This window comes from Typha latifolia, chromosome 8, assembly GCF_019914945.1.
Source record: "Typha latifolia isolate L0001 chromosome 8, TyphaL0001v2, whole genome shotgun sequence".
NCBI lineage: Eukaryota > Viridiplantae > Streptophyta > Magnoliopsida > Poales > Typhaceae > Typha > Typha latifolia.
The window spans coordinates 9,107,406-9,125,599 of record NC_133093.1 but is presented as its reverse complement, the minus strand read 5'-3'; the positions used below and the strand labels follow the sequence as shown (position 1 = coordinate 9,125,599).

Genomic DNA, 18,194 nt, shown 5'->3' with positions numbered 1-18,194 from the left:
GTCCATTTATGATGCTACTTGTGGTGATATGTATATTATAAAATTTTGATGGATTAAGTAAATTATTTTTTGGCCGAGAATTGTAAAAATAATCATGAAAAGATAACATAATAGTTGTAAATTAAAATCACAATTTATATTAATACTAACATATTTTCTATCTTTCTTAAAAAAATAACAAATATCTATTTATATATATAAAAAAGAAAAAGACAAAAAGATTAATTTAATTATTTTTTATCTTTTATTTCAACAATCACAATCAAAAGACCATCTTATCTCATATTTTTTTCTTGCTGCACGTATCTTATCCTTTTTACAGCCAAACACTAAATTAATTTTATTTTTAATTCTATATATTTTTTATTCCGCAACCAAAAGAGCCCCAAAATTTTAGATTTCCAAATACGATATTACTATTTTTCTCAATTTTAGTTTAATTGATTCTTTTCTTCTGGTCAAGCAATGGATATATATATATATATATATTGAACCCATTGGATTACTCCCCAATCTGCCATGCAATTATGTCGACCAAACAAGCACAGCCTTATCTCTCAAACTTCCCAGACTTCCACTCAAATTGAAATCCGGAAGCTAATCCCAATTCAATTCGGCCCATACGAAGAAAGGCCCCCCAGGAAAACCCAACAGGTGATGAACAGTAATCTTCCTTTTGGATCCTTCTCAATTCCCTTTGTTCTTCTGGTATTGATGGCACTAGTGGCTTTCTGAGCCATAAAAAATGCCTCTTTGCACTCTTCCTTCTTCCTCGGACCATCACTTCCTCTCCTTCTCTCCCGCCCTTCCCCGTTTCAAATTCCTCCCGCCTCCTCGCGTCAATCTTACGAACCCCACAACCAGTCCTGTCCCAGAAAGCCCAAAGATAGTGAATTCGGTAGGTAAAGCTTCCTCCTTTAGTACCCAATTGGATGACTCTGGCAACCGAAACCATGCCCGAATCGTCAAATCCAACCTAAATAGGACGAAATCGAAGGATTCCGAGCTTCTCGTTCGCTGCCCAGATGATGGTTCCGCCTCATCTGTGTCTGCACGCCTTCTGTTCGATGAAACTACTCACAGAAAGGCGGTGTGGTATGCTGCAAAGATTGGCACTCATAGCCGAGCACAACAGTGGGGGGATGTTTTATCGGTGTTTGTTTCTATGGTGCAAGACGGTGCTGTGCCCGATAAATTCCTTGTTCCGAAGATTCTGAAGGCGTGTTCTGAGCTCCAGAGGCTTGGTTTTGGTGCGGGGTTTCATGGGTATATAGTTAGAGCACGAGTGGAGATTGATGTATTCGTGGGGAATTCGCTCATTAACATGTATGCTAAGTGTGGCGACCTTGCTTCGGCGCAAGCAGTTTTTGGTTGGATGCCAGAAAGGGATGTCGTCTCGTGGACCGCCCTTACAAATGCCTATGCTGATTCTGGGTTGTTGGATGAGGCATCTAATGTCTTCAATTCAATGAGGGCGAGTGGAGTCAGACCAGATTTGATCTCGTGGAATGCATTGGTGTCTGGATTTGCCAGGAATGGAGATGTTGATGCTGCTCTTTGTCTGTTGGAGGAGATGAAGGCAGATGGAGTCAAGCTGGGCACCAATTCTTGGAATGGAGTCATTTCAGGCTGTGTTCAGAATGGATATTTCGAGAATGCTTTGGAAGTTTTTCGTGAGATGTCTTCAAGTGAGAACCCAAATGCTGTCACGATTGCAAGCATTCTTCCTGCCTGCTCAGGATTGAAAGCAGTGAATCTTGGCATGGAACTACATTCGTATGTAATCAGAAACAGAATTGAGCTTAATGTTTTTGTGGGTGGGTCGTTGATCGATATGTACTTGAAGTGTGGGAAATTTCGGTTTGCAGAGCTTGTGTTTTTGGAGCTCAGGAATAAGAATGTAACAGTGTGGAATGAAATGATTGCAGCATATGCCAATGATGATAAGATGAATGAGGCATTGGAACTTTTTCACTTGATGCAGGAAGATGGGTTGAAACCAGATGTGGTAACATACAACATTTTTATTGCTGCTTATGCAAAAAAGGGACTAAAAGAAGAGGCATTTAAGATACTCTCTGAGATGGGTCGTGCGAGTATGAAACCTAATGTCATCTCTATGAATGCGCTTATATCTGGCTTTCATCATTGTGGTCTTCATGATGAAGCACTAGAATTGTTTCGAACCATGCAATGTCCTACAGCTGGAAACACAAACAGTATGGTAAATTGTTGGATTCAACCAAATGCTGTCACGATCACTTCTGCTCTGTTAGTGCTGGCTGAGCTCAAATTACATCATCTAGGGAAGCAAGTACACAACTACGCTTTGAGAAACTGTTTTGAATCAAATGTCTTTGTTTCAAGCATGTTGGTTGACATGTATGCAAAGTGTGGTGACATGTCTTCCGCTGCAATGGTCTTTTATGGAACCAGAGACAAAAATATTGTGTCTTGGAATATTTTGATGGCAGCCTACAACCTCAATCAGAAGCCAGAAGCTGCTCTGAAACTATTTCAAGAGATGCTGAATCAGAATTTCTTTCCTAGTTCAATCACACTAATGATTGTTCTATTGTCTTGCAGCATGATGTTGGCTCTCAGGATGGGGAGAGAATTACATGGGTACATTGAGAAAAACAGACCTGATGGCTATCCTGTTACTCTTGCAAGTGCCTTAATAGACATGTATGCAAAATGTGGTAGTATTAAGGATGCTAAGTTGGTTTTTGACTGTACTGTTGAAAGGGATATAGCAGTATGGAATACAATGTTGGCTGGGTACTCGTTGCACAGAATGGCCAAGGATGCGATAAGTTTGTTTAAGGAGATTGAAAAATCCAAGGTCAAACCAGATCACATTAGTTTCACTGCATTTTTCTCGGCTTGTAACCAAGAAGGTTGCACAGATGAAGCATGGAAATATTTCAACATTATGGAAGATGTTTATGGTGTTACTCCTACTTTGGAACATTTCACTTGTATGATTGACCTTATGGGAAATGCTGGTTTGCTCGAGGAGTCATTAGACATTATTACAAAGATGCCGTTTGAACCTGATGCTTGCCTATGGGCTACCCTCCTAAAATCGTGTAGGCTACATTCAAATCATGAGATAGGAGAGAAAGCTGCAAAGGTTCTGTTTGAGCTAGAACCACATAATGCCTCAAATTATATTGTACTGTCTAATATCTTTTCGACGGTTGGCATGTGGGACTCTGCTACTAGCATAAGGAATACCATGAGGGATCGTGGATTATCCATGGATAGACAGCGTAGCTGGCTATATGTAGGTAGTTCTGTTCACTCATTTAAAGCAGGAGACTGCTCACATCCTGATATGGGGATGATTTTGGATGTCTGGAACAAGTTAGCTGAAAAAATGAAAGAGGATGGATATGTTCCTCAGGATATTGTTTTCTGTGATGAGCGTGAAGTTGATCCTTTTACTTGTTACCATACTGAAAAGCTCGCTGTATGTCTGGGACTCATTTCCATGCATGCTCAAGGTCCTATATGTGTCTCGAAGAATGTAAGAATGTGCATGGACTGCCATTCTTCAACAAAGTTGATCTCAAAATATGCTACAAGGGAAATATTCATCTCAGATGGATGCTCCTATCACCATTTCAAGGGTGCAATATGTAGCTGCAGAGATCAGTGGTGAATTAGGAATGTTGAAGTATGGCATATCTTATTGGTCTTTGGGTGTCTGGATCTAATTATATTACATGGTGCTGCTCTCAAAGCCTTTGGGCAGAATGGCTGCTATCTGAAAGTTTTGATGCACTGGGCCGCCTGATGCATTGCAAGATGATCCAGTCTCGTGAAAAGGTTCCATACTTAAATTTTTCTCAAGTCACATGAAGTTTGAAGCAAGAATGCCTTTGATAGCAATTGTTTAGCAGCTGGAGGAGATGGCTTTGAAGTGATCTAGGCCATTCAGTATCAAGACCTGGAGAATTCTAGATAGAAGAGGATGCAAATATCGAATAGTACCATGAAGTTGTTTCACAAATAGTTTACCTCTTGTTGTTTCATCAAGAATAACATATAACATCTGCCCTGCTTGTACATACATTTTTCAGAAGAATGAAGATACAGTTTTGTATACTTTGTTTCTCAGCTACAATTATCATGATTACTGATGATGAGAGGTGCTGAAATGTTAGCTTGACACGGCTTGAACTCTTGATGAGGCAAAAACAAGCACGAAGAAGAGGGATGATCTTTTACACTTAAATTAGTCATAACCTTTTAGTTTTGACCCTTAAAATTTTACTGATGTACTTGCTGATCTGCAATCATGCTTACCTTATTCTTAATTTGCTCATTCCTCTAGCATCAGCTATGTGTTTCAGCTCTCAGAAATCTATCACATTGAAATTGTCCGATTCTGTTTTATCAGACAATCTGGCTATTGTTTTGCAGTTATTTATATTTATTCGACTAGCATAGAGACAGGTTCAAATTTGTTAAAACTTCCACGTTATGTTGATTACGATGGAAGTTAGCACTGTATGCATATGAAATACTCCAACTACTCTCTGTTTCAGAATAGTAAAACTTGCCAATAATTGTAGATTGAAGAATGAAGTAGAAGAACAAGTTAGCCAAAAGACCTCAGCAATGTTTTGGCTTTTATTTTGTCTACTACTACAATTTTTTCAGTGGTCCTCCCTCTCGTATTAACAGATACAATCCAAGCTCATGCATTAACTAATAGAAGGAAACAAGACTGACCAACTTAACTATTAGTTCAAAGATGATAAGTAGCATTACTATATGTGGCCTGTTGTTGTTAGGAAGGGTATCTTATCTTATCACGAAAAGATTTGGCTATCAGTACGCTTTGCACTATATATATTAATATAGAGAGAGAGAGAGAGTCAGAGAGAGAGAGAGAGAGTGACAGTACTCCAATAGTGGAGATCCCAATGCATCAAAGTTTGTGGTACTAAAAGTAACTAAATGCCATTGACTTGAATACAAGTTCTAGGGGGAGAGAGTGAGACCATCACACAAAAAGTAGCTTTTCGAGACAATCTTGATTCTTGACATGAGAAGACTGGTAGTTAATGAAAGAAGGTAGATCACGGAAGTTAATTAATGAGATAGGAAGAGATAAGAGTCTAGTCATGGAATTAATAACTCATACTATATTTATTGCATGCATGCATTGAACGTACTCGTTGCTTGCTCGCATTCTAACTGGGGCTAACTTTATTATCCCCATCTACCACAACCTATGATAGATTAGGGAGTGGATTCACGTTTTCAAAACAATTAACCTACTAAGAAATTATAATATAATTATGTAAATATATAAATATATAAATATTTTAAAGACTTTATGGGCAGGAGCATCGTTGAGATGTCTTTTTACTAAAACATGCGCTGCTTTCAAACCTTTGTTATACTTAGTAGTACTCGAGGATTCTTAATTTTTTTTTTTGTTTTGTTATCATGAGGTTAAGTTCCAATTGTCTCAAACTTTCAATATTTAGAATGAGATATTTATGGAATCCCATGAATAGGATTTCATCATATTTTTTTTCTGACTGAGATTCATGGATAGTTTAAATGTCTGTGTCTACATAGATCTTCATAGATTATTGAAAATGTGCAAAAACTCTATTTGCCTCGCTCTACCAATTGATGAGTCTATTCTATTGTTTGGTTTTCGCTAGTTTTTTATTTTTCAATTCATTCTTGTTTGTAAATATATAACCTCTTATAAACACTCTTACTGTAATAAAAGTCCTTGTACACCTCTATTTTATTGATCATAATGTATATTAAGAAATTTTTTTAAAAAAAATTCCATTGAGGAAGGAAATGAAATTTGATTAAACTAATTACATTGGCCTAAAATTATTATCATTTCCCTCTTTAAGTGTATGACACTTAGTGCGACAATAAGGCTTGCATTAATGAGAGTCTCATGCTTTAGAATGCTTTCTTTATTTGATCTCTTTAGATTTCTCCTCCTCTTCTTTGAGTTCACAACTTTCAATTTTTCCTTAAATCCAATTTTTCTTTTTAACTAAAACAAGGATTACAAATAAAATTCTAGTATAGTATAGTATAGTATAATTGAAACCATAGATATAAATATAATTTGGCATGCATTCCAATCCACTATTTCCTTTGCATATCTACAAATTCCAGATCAAAACAAGACGTCACATTTTAAGAACAATATCATGGCTCTATGGATCATGCATAACTACCTACTATATTAACATCATTACATGACCATCTTAAGCACTCTTTTAATTTTCAAATCAAACTATGCCTAGAGATGTAAAGTATGCATGCCAAATTAATTGAAGCCCTGCTGGTTGTACAAGGCATCCATGCCACCATGGAACCTCATGCCTCCTAGGCTTGACATGCCCACATCCCCCATGTCATGGTCCTCCACACCAACATCAAACAAGAACTCATACTCATCTCCACCATTCTTTGGTCCCAACCCCATGAGAGCAGTGCAACTCACCTCCTGTGGGATGTCAAAGAAGTTGTACTGCAACATTGCCAGATTCAGGAAGGGGTTTGATGTGTTCTCCTCTTGGTGTGGTAATGTAGGGAGTGATGAGGTCATATGGTCATAGCATGCATCTGACATGGGATGGTCCATCATGGGGGGAGGGGATGATCCATGATCAGTTGGAGAAGAGGAGCCAATTAATGTGTCATGCTCCCCTTTCCTTTTGTCAAATACTCTACATAGCACCCAGTCCTCCTGCCATAAGAGAGAGTGCCTACCAAATGAGCTATACAAGCCTTGACTGCTCTAAAGCCAAGAATAATATTGCAACAAGATAAGGATGAGATGCAAATAATTGTCATGTATCAGATGATCGAATCTTCTTGGAATGATATCAAGCACTACAAATCTTAGAGACATGATATATACGTATCATGCCTCTTTTTTTTCTTCTAAAGGCAAAGGCTCTTAGGTAGCCGAGCTATAGATTTGAATTTAAAACCTCTTAAAAAAATGTTAATTGATAATTAAATTTAGAGATAATTACATCTATTTACTTTATTTGTTTCTTTGTTGCACCTTGATCTCATAAGTATCTAAAACATCCAAAATATCCCTTTCGTTATTTGTTTTCTAATTATACTGTTAATAAATGTCGTGCAATTAATTTTAGACCATCTAGTGATCGTTTTACTTTTACTTTAAAGAAAAAGAAAAGAGAGAAAAATTAAAAGAATAAGATGGTCATTTGATGTTTTAATTTCTGTTAAATCCTGGGGATGAAAGATATATATGTAGACAGTTGAGATGATCAAAGTATCACCAAAAAAAAATAAAAATAAATCATGTAATAGACAATAGTTTTGGAGTCTAAGTATATTAAACATAGCTTTATTTTAATTTTTAGTTTTGAAAACTTATAGCTTACGTAACTTGTAAAATGAGTCCAAAGAGACCCAATTATTGCCTGCATGACTGCTGATCTTATAGACACATTCTTGTTTACCTGGTTACTTATCTTCCAAGTATAGAAATGGCTGTTGAAAGTTGACCACACCTATATATCTCACCACATATATAGCTAATTAAGATAACTTTCTCTACTCTAGCTAAGAGCATAAATATACCTTAGGAGGTGAATGAGGTGTCTCAAGCCTGAACTCATGCATCACCCATCCAGTCTTCATTCCGTTTGGAGCTCTCCCTCTGTAGAACACCAAGGTCTTCCTCATCCCGACAATCGTGCGCGTCGCCGGATCGTAGACCGTCCGGTCTTTTCCGGTGGCCTTCCAGTATCCAGACTTGGTTGCACGATTTGTACGTGATCCAGTGGCGTACTTCCTGTCTCTGAAGCTAAAGAAGTACCACTCATTTGCACTTAGCTTAGCCACCTCTGAACCCAATAATCAAGAGAGAATTCAAGGAGTTATATAATTTTTTTACATAGAAATGTTACATTGTTACAGCGTCAGTAAAAACTAGAGTCGTGGATATAAATATATATACAGGTATATATATTTGCATGCAGTGAATAATTTTCAGAGAACTGTATATGCATGAGGGTGAAAGTGGATGAGGGAAGTATAGAAATAGTGCTGTTCCTCATGTGATACCTTGTAATAGACAAGCTTGGAAGTTTATGGACATAGTGACAAAGGATTGGAGTACTTGTGCCACAAGGAACCAACAGATTACTCAAGGAATATTAATCTCGGATTAGTATAATCCCTTAAAAAAAGATAGGAAATTTTTTCCAAGATAAGTATATAACATAGGATATATAAATAAATAAATAAATATGTATCTCTCCGCATGAGGGTTATGTGGGGTCTGGGAAAGGAAGATGTCCATGCCGAGATTATGTCGGCATGACTCCAAGAAATATAATGAGGAAAATATGACCATCATCTAACCGTAAATTAACTTCACAACTTGAGAAAAAAAAAAGGAAAGAAAGAAAGAAAGAAAAGAAATCATCTGCAGGTGCTTCACTAAAACAACCTCAAAACTCTAACAACCATCTAATGCAAGATATATATATATATATATATATATATATATATATATAGGAAAAAGAAACCAATAAAGAATCTTAAAGGTAATAAACTAATTACCAGGAAGCTCCCAGGGTTCTCTAGTGTGCAAATCCACCTCCACCATTGTTCCCTGTGACATCCTCTCATTAGCCACCTTCTTGTAGAGATAGTGGCAAACAAGCTCCTCATCACTTGGGTAGAACCTGAACCCAGGTGGCAGTGTGGATTCTATCTCCCTTAATCCCATCCCCTACTTGCCTAAATTGCAACAAAAAGGAAAAAAAGAAAAAAGTTAAGCTAGTTAGCAAGGGAGACCCAAAAGATCTTCCTTTCTTCTAACTTCCTCAAGTATATATAGGCAATGAACAAGAGCTTAGAAAAATAAATCCTTCTGAGCTGAGGCTTGGTAGCTTATATATATAGAGAGAGAGAAGGAGAAGAGAGCTAAGTTAGCTAGCCTTTTAATAAATTATTGCACTTTAGGTATCTAATAAAAAAAGAAAAAAATAAATAAAACCATATTGTCCTCTTGCATGTGTAAAAATTTTATCATCTCTATGATACCACCATGTGGGGTTGCAATCTCCGAGAAGGATACTTAAATGCTTGTTGAAGGAGGACTGCTGAACATCCATCCTCACAAGAAATCCAAGGGATTTGGGATGAATTAAAGCCCCACAAACTCGACGTGTCATGCTAAAATGCCAAATAATTTATAGTCATTTTTAAGGTTGTTACGTATGAAGGAAAAGAAAAAAAACATGGTGGTGACGACGACAAGTTGGCATAGGGAAATAATTGGGTGGAAAAGGGTGGGGTTTGTATAGAATAATTGTTGATCATGACTCAATGTGGGGGCCAAACTAGCTAGTCTTATTAGATATGTGTAGATGTCAGGGGGGGTCCGATTTAATTAGCTTGCACGTAAATAAATTTAGAATTAGAGGATCTTTGGATTTTTTGTTAAGATCATGGAGAATATTAGGAAGAAGAATAAAAAAATTAATTTGGTAACTGAAGTTGAGAGAATATTTAATGTGCAATGCATACGATAAGTAGGGTGCATATTTTATGCATAATGTGTTTATTTTAACTTAACTTCTGTAATTTAAATTTAAGCACTTAATCTCTCTGCACATTACTAAATGACCTAATTACTTGTATTATTTTGATACTATATTATATTTCTATCACGAGGATAATTAAATATTTTTATGTTTCTATATATTAATAACTGAGTATCAGATACGACTTAATGTAGATCACAGCTGAATTAAGTGTTCCGTTCACTTTCGAATAAGCATAAATTTATTTCAGTATAAGCTGTTTTATACTAGTATATTACTAAACAATAAATTATCTCAATACTAGTTTACTAATATCTATTTCTTTATTTTCTTCTTTTCCATCAAATATTACTCTTATTATCATTTCAATGATTCTCTTCCCGTCATCTATTACAAAATGTATCTTAGTCATTTATCAGACTATCTTTACACCACCGTATCGGTTTACAACTAGATAATCTAAATCAGTATAAGCTCTCTCATTAAAAATTAGCATAACTAAACTAGTACCCCAAGTAAAGTACATGACAGTACTAAATTAAAATCAAACGAAACTATTGGAGGTTAAACTGCAATTTACCTTTGTTCTTATACCGGGTGTGCACCTATGCAATATATAATTCCAAGAAATAGATCTTATTTGCCTGTTATCATTATAAAGTGAAAGTAGTTTAATTTGTAAATCATTCATTCAGACAGTTCTCACGATAACTCTCTTTGTTTCTTTCATTCACATTAATGTTTTTATTCCCTCCAAATAATTGCAAGCAACTTGTCTCATTCTAAATAATCCAAGAGATCAATCAAGATGTTCTCTTTGTTTCTTTCTCTCCAGAGAATTTCACCAAACGATATATTTAAAAAAGAAAGAAAGGAAAAACAGCTTGTCTCATTATATTTCGATGGATCAATGTCTCGTCTTCAACATTCCTGGATTCACCCAACAAGATCTTTGATCCAATGAGGAAATGTGTAGATCTGATTCCGAATAGCATCCAACTTGCCAGTGATTTATACCCAAGTTGGCTAAGTGATGAATAAAAATTAACAATTAATAGGATGCGGTACAAAAAAAAGGCAAGAACAAAAGTTTGACGTGTGGATCTCCGTGTGGGCCAAACTCAACTTGCCTGTTATGTATGGAGTAAGATGAAGCATTGAACAATTAAGATAATGTCATCTCAATAGGGATCTAAGATGGAGACTGGTGGTATTATAAATCCATCAATGGCTTCTATTGTAAAATGGTATGTCATACACATTAAAGTACATAACTTTTCATTTAAGAATGCTGAGTTTTGAAAAAAAAATATTGTTGGGTAATTTACTTAGAGTACACTCTTATTTGAGAATAATAGAGATAATTTAGTCATTTAGTAATTTAATTATGGTAGGAAATACTGGTGCTAATAAAACATTCCCGTTTTTTTTTCTTAAGCAAAGTAAATCTTAAACTCTAATAAATGGTTAGACGATGTAATTGATTAATAGATTTCTCCAAAAACGTGGTTGATTAATTGATGGCCCATGTTTTCCGTGAAAGAAGAGTGAGAAGGTTGACCCAGTTACTTACTTCTTTGACAAAAATAATTCTCCCAACGCTATTCATGATTGAAACAGAAGCTAGACATGGAATGATGAAATCTTTGCCACTTGGATGTGAATTGCCAAGAACAGCCTTCCAAGTATAAAACCCTAAGTTGGACTGGGTCATGCACATCCAGGATGATGCAGATCCTTTCTCGGGTCCAGAGAATAGTGCCGATGGTTACAAATACCAAAGAATATTTGCTGATGGGTTGCAAACTTACAAGTATTCCTTTTCTTGCAATTAGGCTGTCACGTATATAGCAACATGCAAGGACCAAGTTGTGGGATCCACACCTCACACAGTTGCAGAATGTGGTCCAAATTAAGGAAGAGAAATGGTAGATTTAGATGTGCAGCAGATCATCTGCAACTAAAAGTTTCTACTGTCCAACAGCTGGGATAGTTTCGTCAGCCAATTGAAGTCCGCCCACTACCCTGAATGCAGATTTTTCCTGCAGCCCGGGCTGAAATCTTCTCAGTTTCAGCACATCAAAATGAATAAATCATTCATCTGAACAAGGTTCTGCACTTCAGATATACATCAATAATTAACATAATACATCACCGATACACGCCTATTTATGAAGATGTCAAAAAACGAAGAAGAAATCAGATGGAGCATCCAAAGGATGATATAAATTGATTATAATAATTTGTACTCGAGAATAACATCATCGTACGAATATACAATAAATGATTTAACCATTCCAAATGTTCCAATGTTAATGCCAGCCTGAACATGTACTGTCCATTCACATTACAGATAATACTTTGGTGCAACTTGGAGGTAGATTACAAATCTTCTGAAGCTATTCTGCATGTCCATGTAGTGTTTCTATGTTGCTGTCAACCACCGAAAATGTGAATGTATATCCAGTATGCGATCTTCATGCCGATCAGTATTATGAGTACTCAGTACCTGAAATTATGAGCACTAGTCTTTAGATATGCATGATATGTGAAGTACAAACTGAAGAAAATAGATCTGGTTCAAGGTTATTCTATGGCATGGGCATCCAACCAAATAGTCAAGTTAAAACATTATAAAGGCATTTCTGACAAGAAGAATATGAGAGGGCTTTCACTCTTCAGTCCCTATCAGAACACCTTGGATCAGGTTAAGCAAAGTCCTCCACAAATTTGGGCGCTGAATCGAAGCGAACCTTAGCTCATGAAGCACATCCAGAAAAGGAAATAAGGTGCAATAATTGAACAACATGATTGGGAACTTGAGGGATCTTTCTATTGGAAGCGATAATTGTGTTTAGGCTCTTTGTATAAAGAGTGACGGCTCCGTACTCCCTTTCTTCCAGCAATTGCTTTTCCTTCTCCCTAAACTTAATGTAAACTTTCACAAAAGAAAAAAAAAATCTGTGCAGTTCACAAATCCATTGTGATCAAACAAAATTAAACTCTTCCATTAACACCTGGCATTACCCCTGAACACCCTGTCAGCTATTTCCCCATCAAATTGGTGAAATCATTCTGTGTCAAAATCACGAGCAACAAAGTCGAGATGATAACAACCATGTGGAGGTTGGACCACATGCTTCGTGCCACTTGATCAGTACCAACGATGACGATTTACAATAGTATATACTGATTGATTGCATTCTCTTCATCATAATTATACGCCATGCCTGCTGTCCCCATCAATACAACGAACAGATGGTATTAAGATATGCAAACTTATATTCGTTATGTACCAACCACATTATCCAACAAAGGGAGAACAGATTCAGCTTTTGTCTTGGACCCAATGAGCAAGCAGAGAGGACATAAATAATTCCCCTTATGAAAGGTGTCATATGTTATCATTCAAAAATAATATGCACAGTCTAATTGGTTCTGCATCAATTTTAACAACATAGAGACAAATCGGAGGCAACTGAGTGAACAGTAAGTCAGCTGTTCCTAGCTCAAAGTGGGGACAAATCTAAAGACCTGAAGCAATTAATGTTATAAATTTTTTACAATGTCCGGAAGCACAGAAATTTATGGTTTTATTCTCCAAGAAGTCCCTCCTTTCTTATTTATCTCATTCAAAGATGACCTCAGTAGAAGTACTCTAGAATAGTGAAAATTGTGTCAGCATGAGTTGCTAAAACTTCACAGGGTAAAACCGAGAAACCTCTACTAGTTGGTTGGTTTATATATGTCAATTTGGAACAAGATAAACATCCGATTCCATGAGTTGAATTGTTCTAGATGGCTCCTGCAGGTTTAGATCTTAGGGTTCCACATTACTGAAGGGGTTGTTTTTGCTGCTGGAGGACATGGGCACCATCTAGTTCCTTAAAGCAGACTGAATCTATTGTTGTGCCAAGGTGTTCAAGCTCTTCATGCAGGTTTCTACTTAATTAAGTTCTAATAACTAGAAAGGGCGCTTAACAGTTCAGGATGCATCTTGGGAGCTGGAATGACAGTGTCCTAAGATTTAAGTGGGTTCTTGAAGATTCTTACTATCTACTATATAAATGGTGCACATACACTTATTAGATCTATGATCGAAATGTGTAGGACTTGGACATGTAAATGTTCATGAATCTTGGAGGCATATGAATGGTGTGATTTTGTTATGCGTAACAGCCAATATATATGCAGTATTACCAGTACAAAGCTATTAAATAACAACTACAACTTAAAAAAGAAGGGATAATCACATTAAAATACAGGGATCACAACATACATAGTTGGGGGTTATACACTTCATAAGCTATTGAATGGTATCAGGTGATAGCTGATAAAATTGCAGGACGGAAAGTTAGGGAGGAAAAGTAATTATTCCAAGCTGGGATAAGCTGTACGACCCTTATAGAAAACAAATATATCTTAATATTCCTAAAAATAATTCTTGGATTAGTAAGATGAGACCACTTTGTCAGACTATTTAGTGAAAAAAATGTTGCCTAACATTATTTTGTTTCACCAATAAAACCATAATATTAACAACAACAACAACAACAACAACAATAATAATAATAATAATTAATATTACCAACAACAATGATAATAAAGAATAGAAATATCAATAATGCTTGTGCCTTGCGGTGATGATGATGATCGGGTCCGTTCTTTCTCTGTGTGTATGTGAGCGATTTATTTTTTTCTTTATTTTGACATGGGGCTCTAATGTCAACATGGTTAAGTTAATAAATAATAATAATAATAATAATAATAATAAATGTTTTCATATAATATCATATTAAGAATATTTAGTCATCCTTCATGGAAACAGATTTGCAACATTTAAGAATATGATGTGGATAATCTCCTCCAAGATAAACAATTGGTATGTTGGACTCATTACCTGGCTACCCCTCAGTGCCCTCACAATACAACATTGATTAAAAAAAATAAACAAATAAATAACATATCCTGTCACAAGATTTGCTGATCCTTTGGAGTGTATTATCATCTCTTCTAGATCATTGGAAATTATCCCTTTACTGGACTAGCCTATCTAACCAATACACCAATACAGTACATGCCTGCCACATAAAGCACAATAGAGAAAAGAAAGAAAAAACAGTGAATTCTACACCAAGAGTAATAATCTAATCTACTACTTATCTTTACCATCATTCCAGAAATTGATGGGCTATAAAGTTGGAATTAAACAACGCAAAAACATCACCAGTTCAGGTGTGGATTCAGCCAATAGTAGAACTTCGATAGCTTAGGAGGGTGGGAAAATGGTAGTCTGCAAGCATTGTTTAGATTGAATAAAGAATAAACTTGAAAGTGATGTGCGACATAGTAAGAAGGACAAGAAAAACTATACTCCATAACTAAGATTTCCAACATGATATCAACTAAAATTAGCATCATTTTAATATTAAGTCTTACTAGGTTATATACAAAGATAAAAGTACTAACAGGCAGGTCAAGATCATTCTTTAGTAGTGCTCAGAACCAAATAGTTTGTTAAATGATAACTCAAATTCGAATACAATTTGTTTGAAGTGATTAAGATAATGAAAAGAAATGAACAAGTAGAGATTAATATGTGAAATGAGACACAGGTACTGCGACAAAGAATAGGATTTCATGACAAATAAAGGATTTAATGCTTCTATTGTTGTATTAAAGCCACATCAGTGTCTTAAATTATTCCAGAGGATAAAATATAAGAGATGCACACCCGATTGTATCTTTAACAGAGTGCAATCTTTATTATAAGGCAAGTGTTTCATAAACTCCCCACCAAGTGGCAACCTTGGATTCATAAGAATTGGGGGTGAGGACTCACGGGCGCAATCTTAAGATACCCCACCAAGAACAGATAATTCTAATCTGCAAAATTGATGAAAATGAGAAAATATATCATTATGAACATTAAGGAACAAAAAGGAAACAGGACAGTGAATTAAGAGCGAGTACATGAAACTGGCACCCACATGATATTAACGGAATGGCTGCAAAATGGTTACACAAGTAAATCCAACCAACTTTGTATATAAACAGTTCTGGTTCATAGATTGAGATGCGTGTGGTTGACAGATAGGTCTAGTGACAATGACTTGTCATCAGATTAATATTTGAGGAAATAAAAACTCAATAAGTATCCATGTAACCTGTAATCTCAGCTCATAAGAGGGAGTTCTAAAAAACAAAGGTGCTAGAAGATATACTGGTAGGCATGGGGTCAGTGTCATGGCAATGAAATAGAACCTAAAGATATTAACCATCTTAATGAACAGGGGAGCTTCTGCACAACCTAGAAACTGAAAGGGTAGCAAGGTAAGAGTCCACTTCTATTACCTAAATTCACAGTTAATCAGAATAACTTGGAAAAAAGAAAATTGATGCAGTCAAGGTGTTAACCTCCAAGGCTTCAAGATACAGATGATTCCCTTCAGGTGTGCCCACTAATCCACTTAATGATGACCAGCAAGCTGACTAACTGATGAGAAGGCCCAGAGAATATTTTGTACAACTTTCTGACATAGCATGGGTAAGATGGTAGGTAGTAAGGTGAAAGATGAAGATTTAACAGCGCTAAGATTCTCCTCTAAACCAAATTGTACATGGCATGTGCACATATTTGATGCTTATGTTTGCTAAACTGAAAAGAAAGTCAATTAAAAGACAATTCAACAGCTTTGGGACAAAGTATTGGGACAGTCGTGGCCTTTTGAGGATCAAATGTTGATTGATCTTAGAGTAGGACCACAAAAAAGCTCTCATTGTCTGCTCTCCCTCTCCATGATATTGGAGTTCTAACCTCCTGATAGATATTAGCACCTCCCTTCTGCTTCTTTCGTCTCCTAACTGTACATCAGAATCTTTTGTACTTCATAAGTGTAATGAAAGTTCAAGGCAAGTTCAGACTTCAGATATGCAGTTAAAAAACAATTAGAAGTGTGATATCTGTCCAGTCCATAGAGAAAAGTAACTGAATACAATGGAATGAGGTAGTCAGAAAACATTAAACTTTATGGCTATACCAAGAAATCAAAACAAATACAAAGTAAAAAATAGAACCAACTATCAGGATAAAAAAAGAAAAAGAAAATCTTTTTGCCAATTTTATGGAAACTCTTGATCAGGTAGCATTTCCAAAATAGTGAGGAATTAGGAAATTCAATTTGAAGAGAGATATGAAGACTCAACTTTCTTGTCGAAGATTTGATCTGCCCATTTTGGGGTATCTCAGTAGTTCCAGAAAGGCATTGCATTAAAGGTATGCTTTTAAAAAAAATTAGGAGAAAAATAAATGGGTTAAGACCATAACTTTCTACTGGAAGTCTGATTCTCTTTTCCTCTATAATTCCCAGAATAACCCAATTTAAGCTGGTTGAAAAAAATTCAGCGACTCTCTCTGTTTAAATACATCCTTTTAAAAGGTTATCCAATTCCACCTTATCCCACCACCCCCTCTCCACCACAATCATCAAGGATCTTGAAAACATTCTCTCTCAAGTCTCAACTCAAACTTTGTTTCTTTAAATGCAACTGCATCTCTTTGTTGGTTGAAATTTAGAAATGCATAAATACAAGCATAACGGTATTAATTGGCCTATGGGACTACATCATGTGGATTCAAATGTGATAAAGCAAATAATCAAAAAATTGAAAGAGTCTTTTTTGTTTTTTTGGAAAATCGGAGAAACACCAAAGAGTTTACTTGCCCTAACATGTCATATTCTACAACACACTTCCACTGAACAAAAATCTTGCTAAATTGTCTTTGCCCTAGAAAAAATTTCAGTCGGCATTTCCAATAGCCCTTACCGTTGGTCGAATTATCTTTGTTAACTACGCTACACTGTCCAAATGAATCAAACCATTATTAAGGGTTTCAAAGAAAATTAATCACCTTTACCGGACTGTAGATGCCCCTCAAAACTCGAAATGGGTCTCTCCTGAAATCCTTCTTCTCAACTCAGGCTCGGGAATTTCGAATAAGCCCAACAAAGATTAAAAGCCAAATGGAGGGAACGCGAACAAGAGTTCATGGGACGTTCCATTATGTAGCAGTAGTCTACACACGTCTCAATGTCTATTTTCGGCTTTTACAATTTAATTACATTTGATTTTTTTATTTATTTATCACAGACTCTAATACATTATATGATTCTATTATAATAAAATATGCATCAACTATAAAAAAAATTTAAATATAATTAGCCCTCTAATTTCTTAGACCATTCTGCTACTTTTTTTTTTCTCTCCTGCACTTGCTTTATATATATATTTTTGATAAATTTCAAATTACTCCTACAGTTATGTCTAAAATTCAACTACGTCAACTTTAATTTTAATTTGTATTGTATTGCCCCCTTATATAGAAAATTCCTGAACCAAAAGAATATTATTGACAGAGTTATTAAGAAATATATTTAGACACCCAATAGAGCACAATCTCTATAGGGGTAATTTTTTTTTAAATCTTGAGAAAGAACTGGCAATAGTATATATAGTTTTGTTATATTAATATAACCATCATACAATTTTTACCTTTTGAAATTGGATTGAAGTGAAATAGGTGTTTACAGTCCTGAA

The 18,194-nt window shown here is 35.7% G+C and overlaps 2 protein-coding genes and 1 long non-coding RNA gene across 3 annotated transcripts; 1 reads left to right on the top strand and 2 right to left on the bottom strand.

Annotated features, from left to right (window-relative positions):
• The first annotated feature begins 529 nt into the window (after positions 1–529).
• Positions 530–4,111, top strand: LOC140793236 (pentatricopeptide repeat-containing protein At1g20230-like). The gene has a single exon (XM_073144604.1). It carries the CDS (start codon positions 746–748, stop codon positions 3,665–3,667), a length of 2,922 nt encoding a protein of 973 aa, XP_073000705.1. The 5' UTR covers positions 530–745; the 3' UTR covers positions 3,668–4,111.
• Positions 4,112–6,111: 2,000 nt separating this feature from the next.
• Positions 6,112–8,921, bottom strand: LOC140793915 (NAC domain-containing protein 100-like). The gene is made up of 3 exons (XM_073145687.1): positions 8,608–8,921; positions 7,621–7,886; positions 6,112–6,748 (listed from the first exon to the last, which is right to left on the bottom strand). The coding sequence occupies exons 1-3, from the start codon at positions 8,774–8,776 to the stop codon at positions 6,326–6,328; spliced, it is 858 nt and encodes a 285-aa protein (XP_073001788.1). The 5' UTR covers positions 8,777–8,921; the 3' UTR covers positions 6,112–6,325.
• A 2,904-nt stretch (positions 8,922–11,825) lies between these two features.
• LOC140794106 (uncharacterized) lies at positions 11,826–17,642 on the bottom strand. Its single transcript, XR_012110062.1, has 3 exons — positions 17,509–17,642; positions 15,331–15,482; positions 11,826–12,105 (listed from the first exon to the last, which is right to left on the bottom strand). It is a non-coding gene; the product is annotated as an uncharacterized lncRNA (long non-coding RNA).
• Between the last annotated feature and the right edge of the window lie 552 nt (positions 17,643–18,194).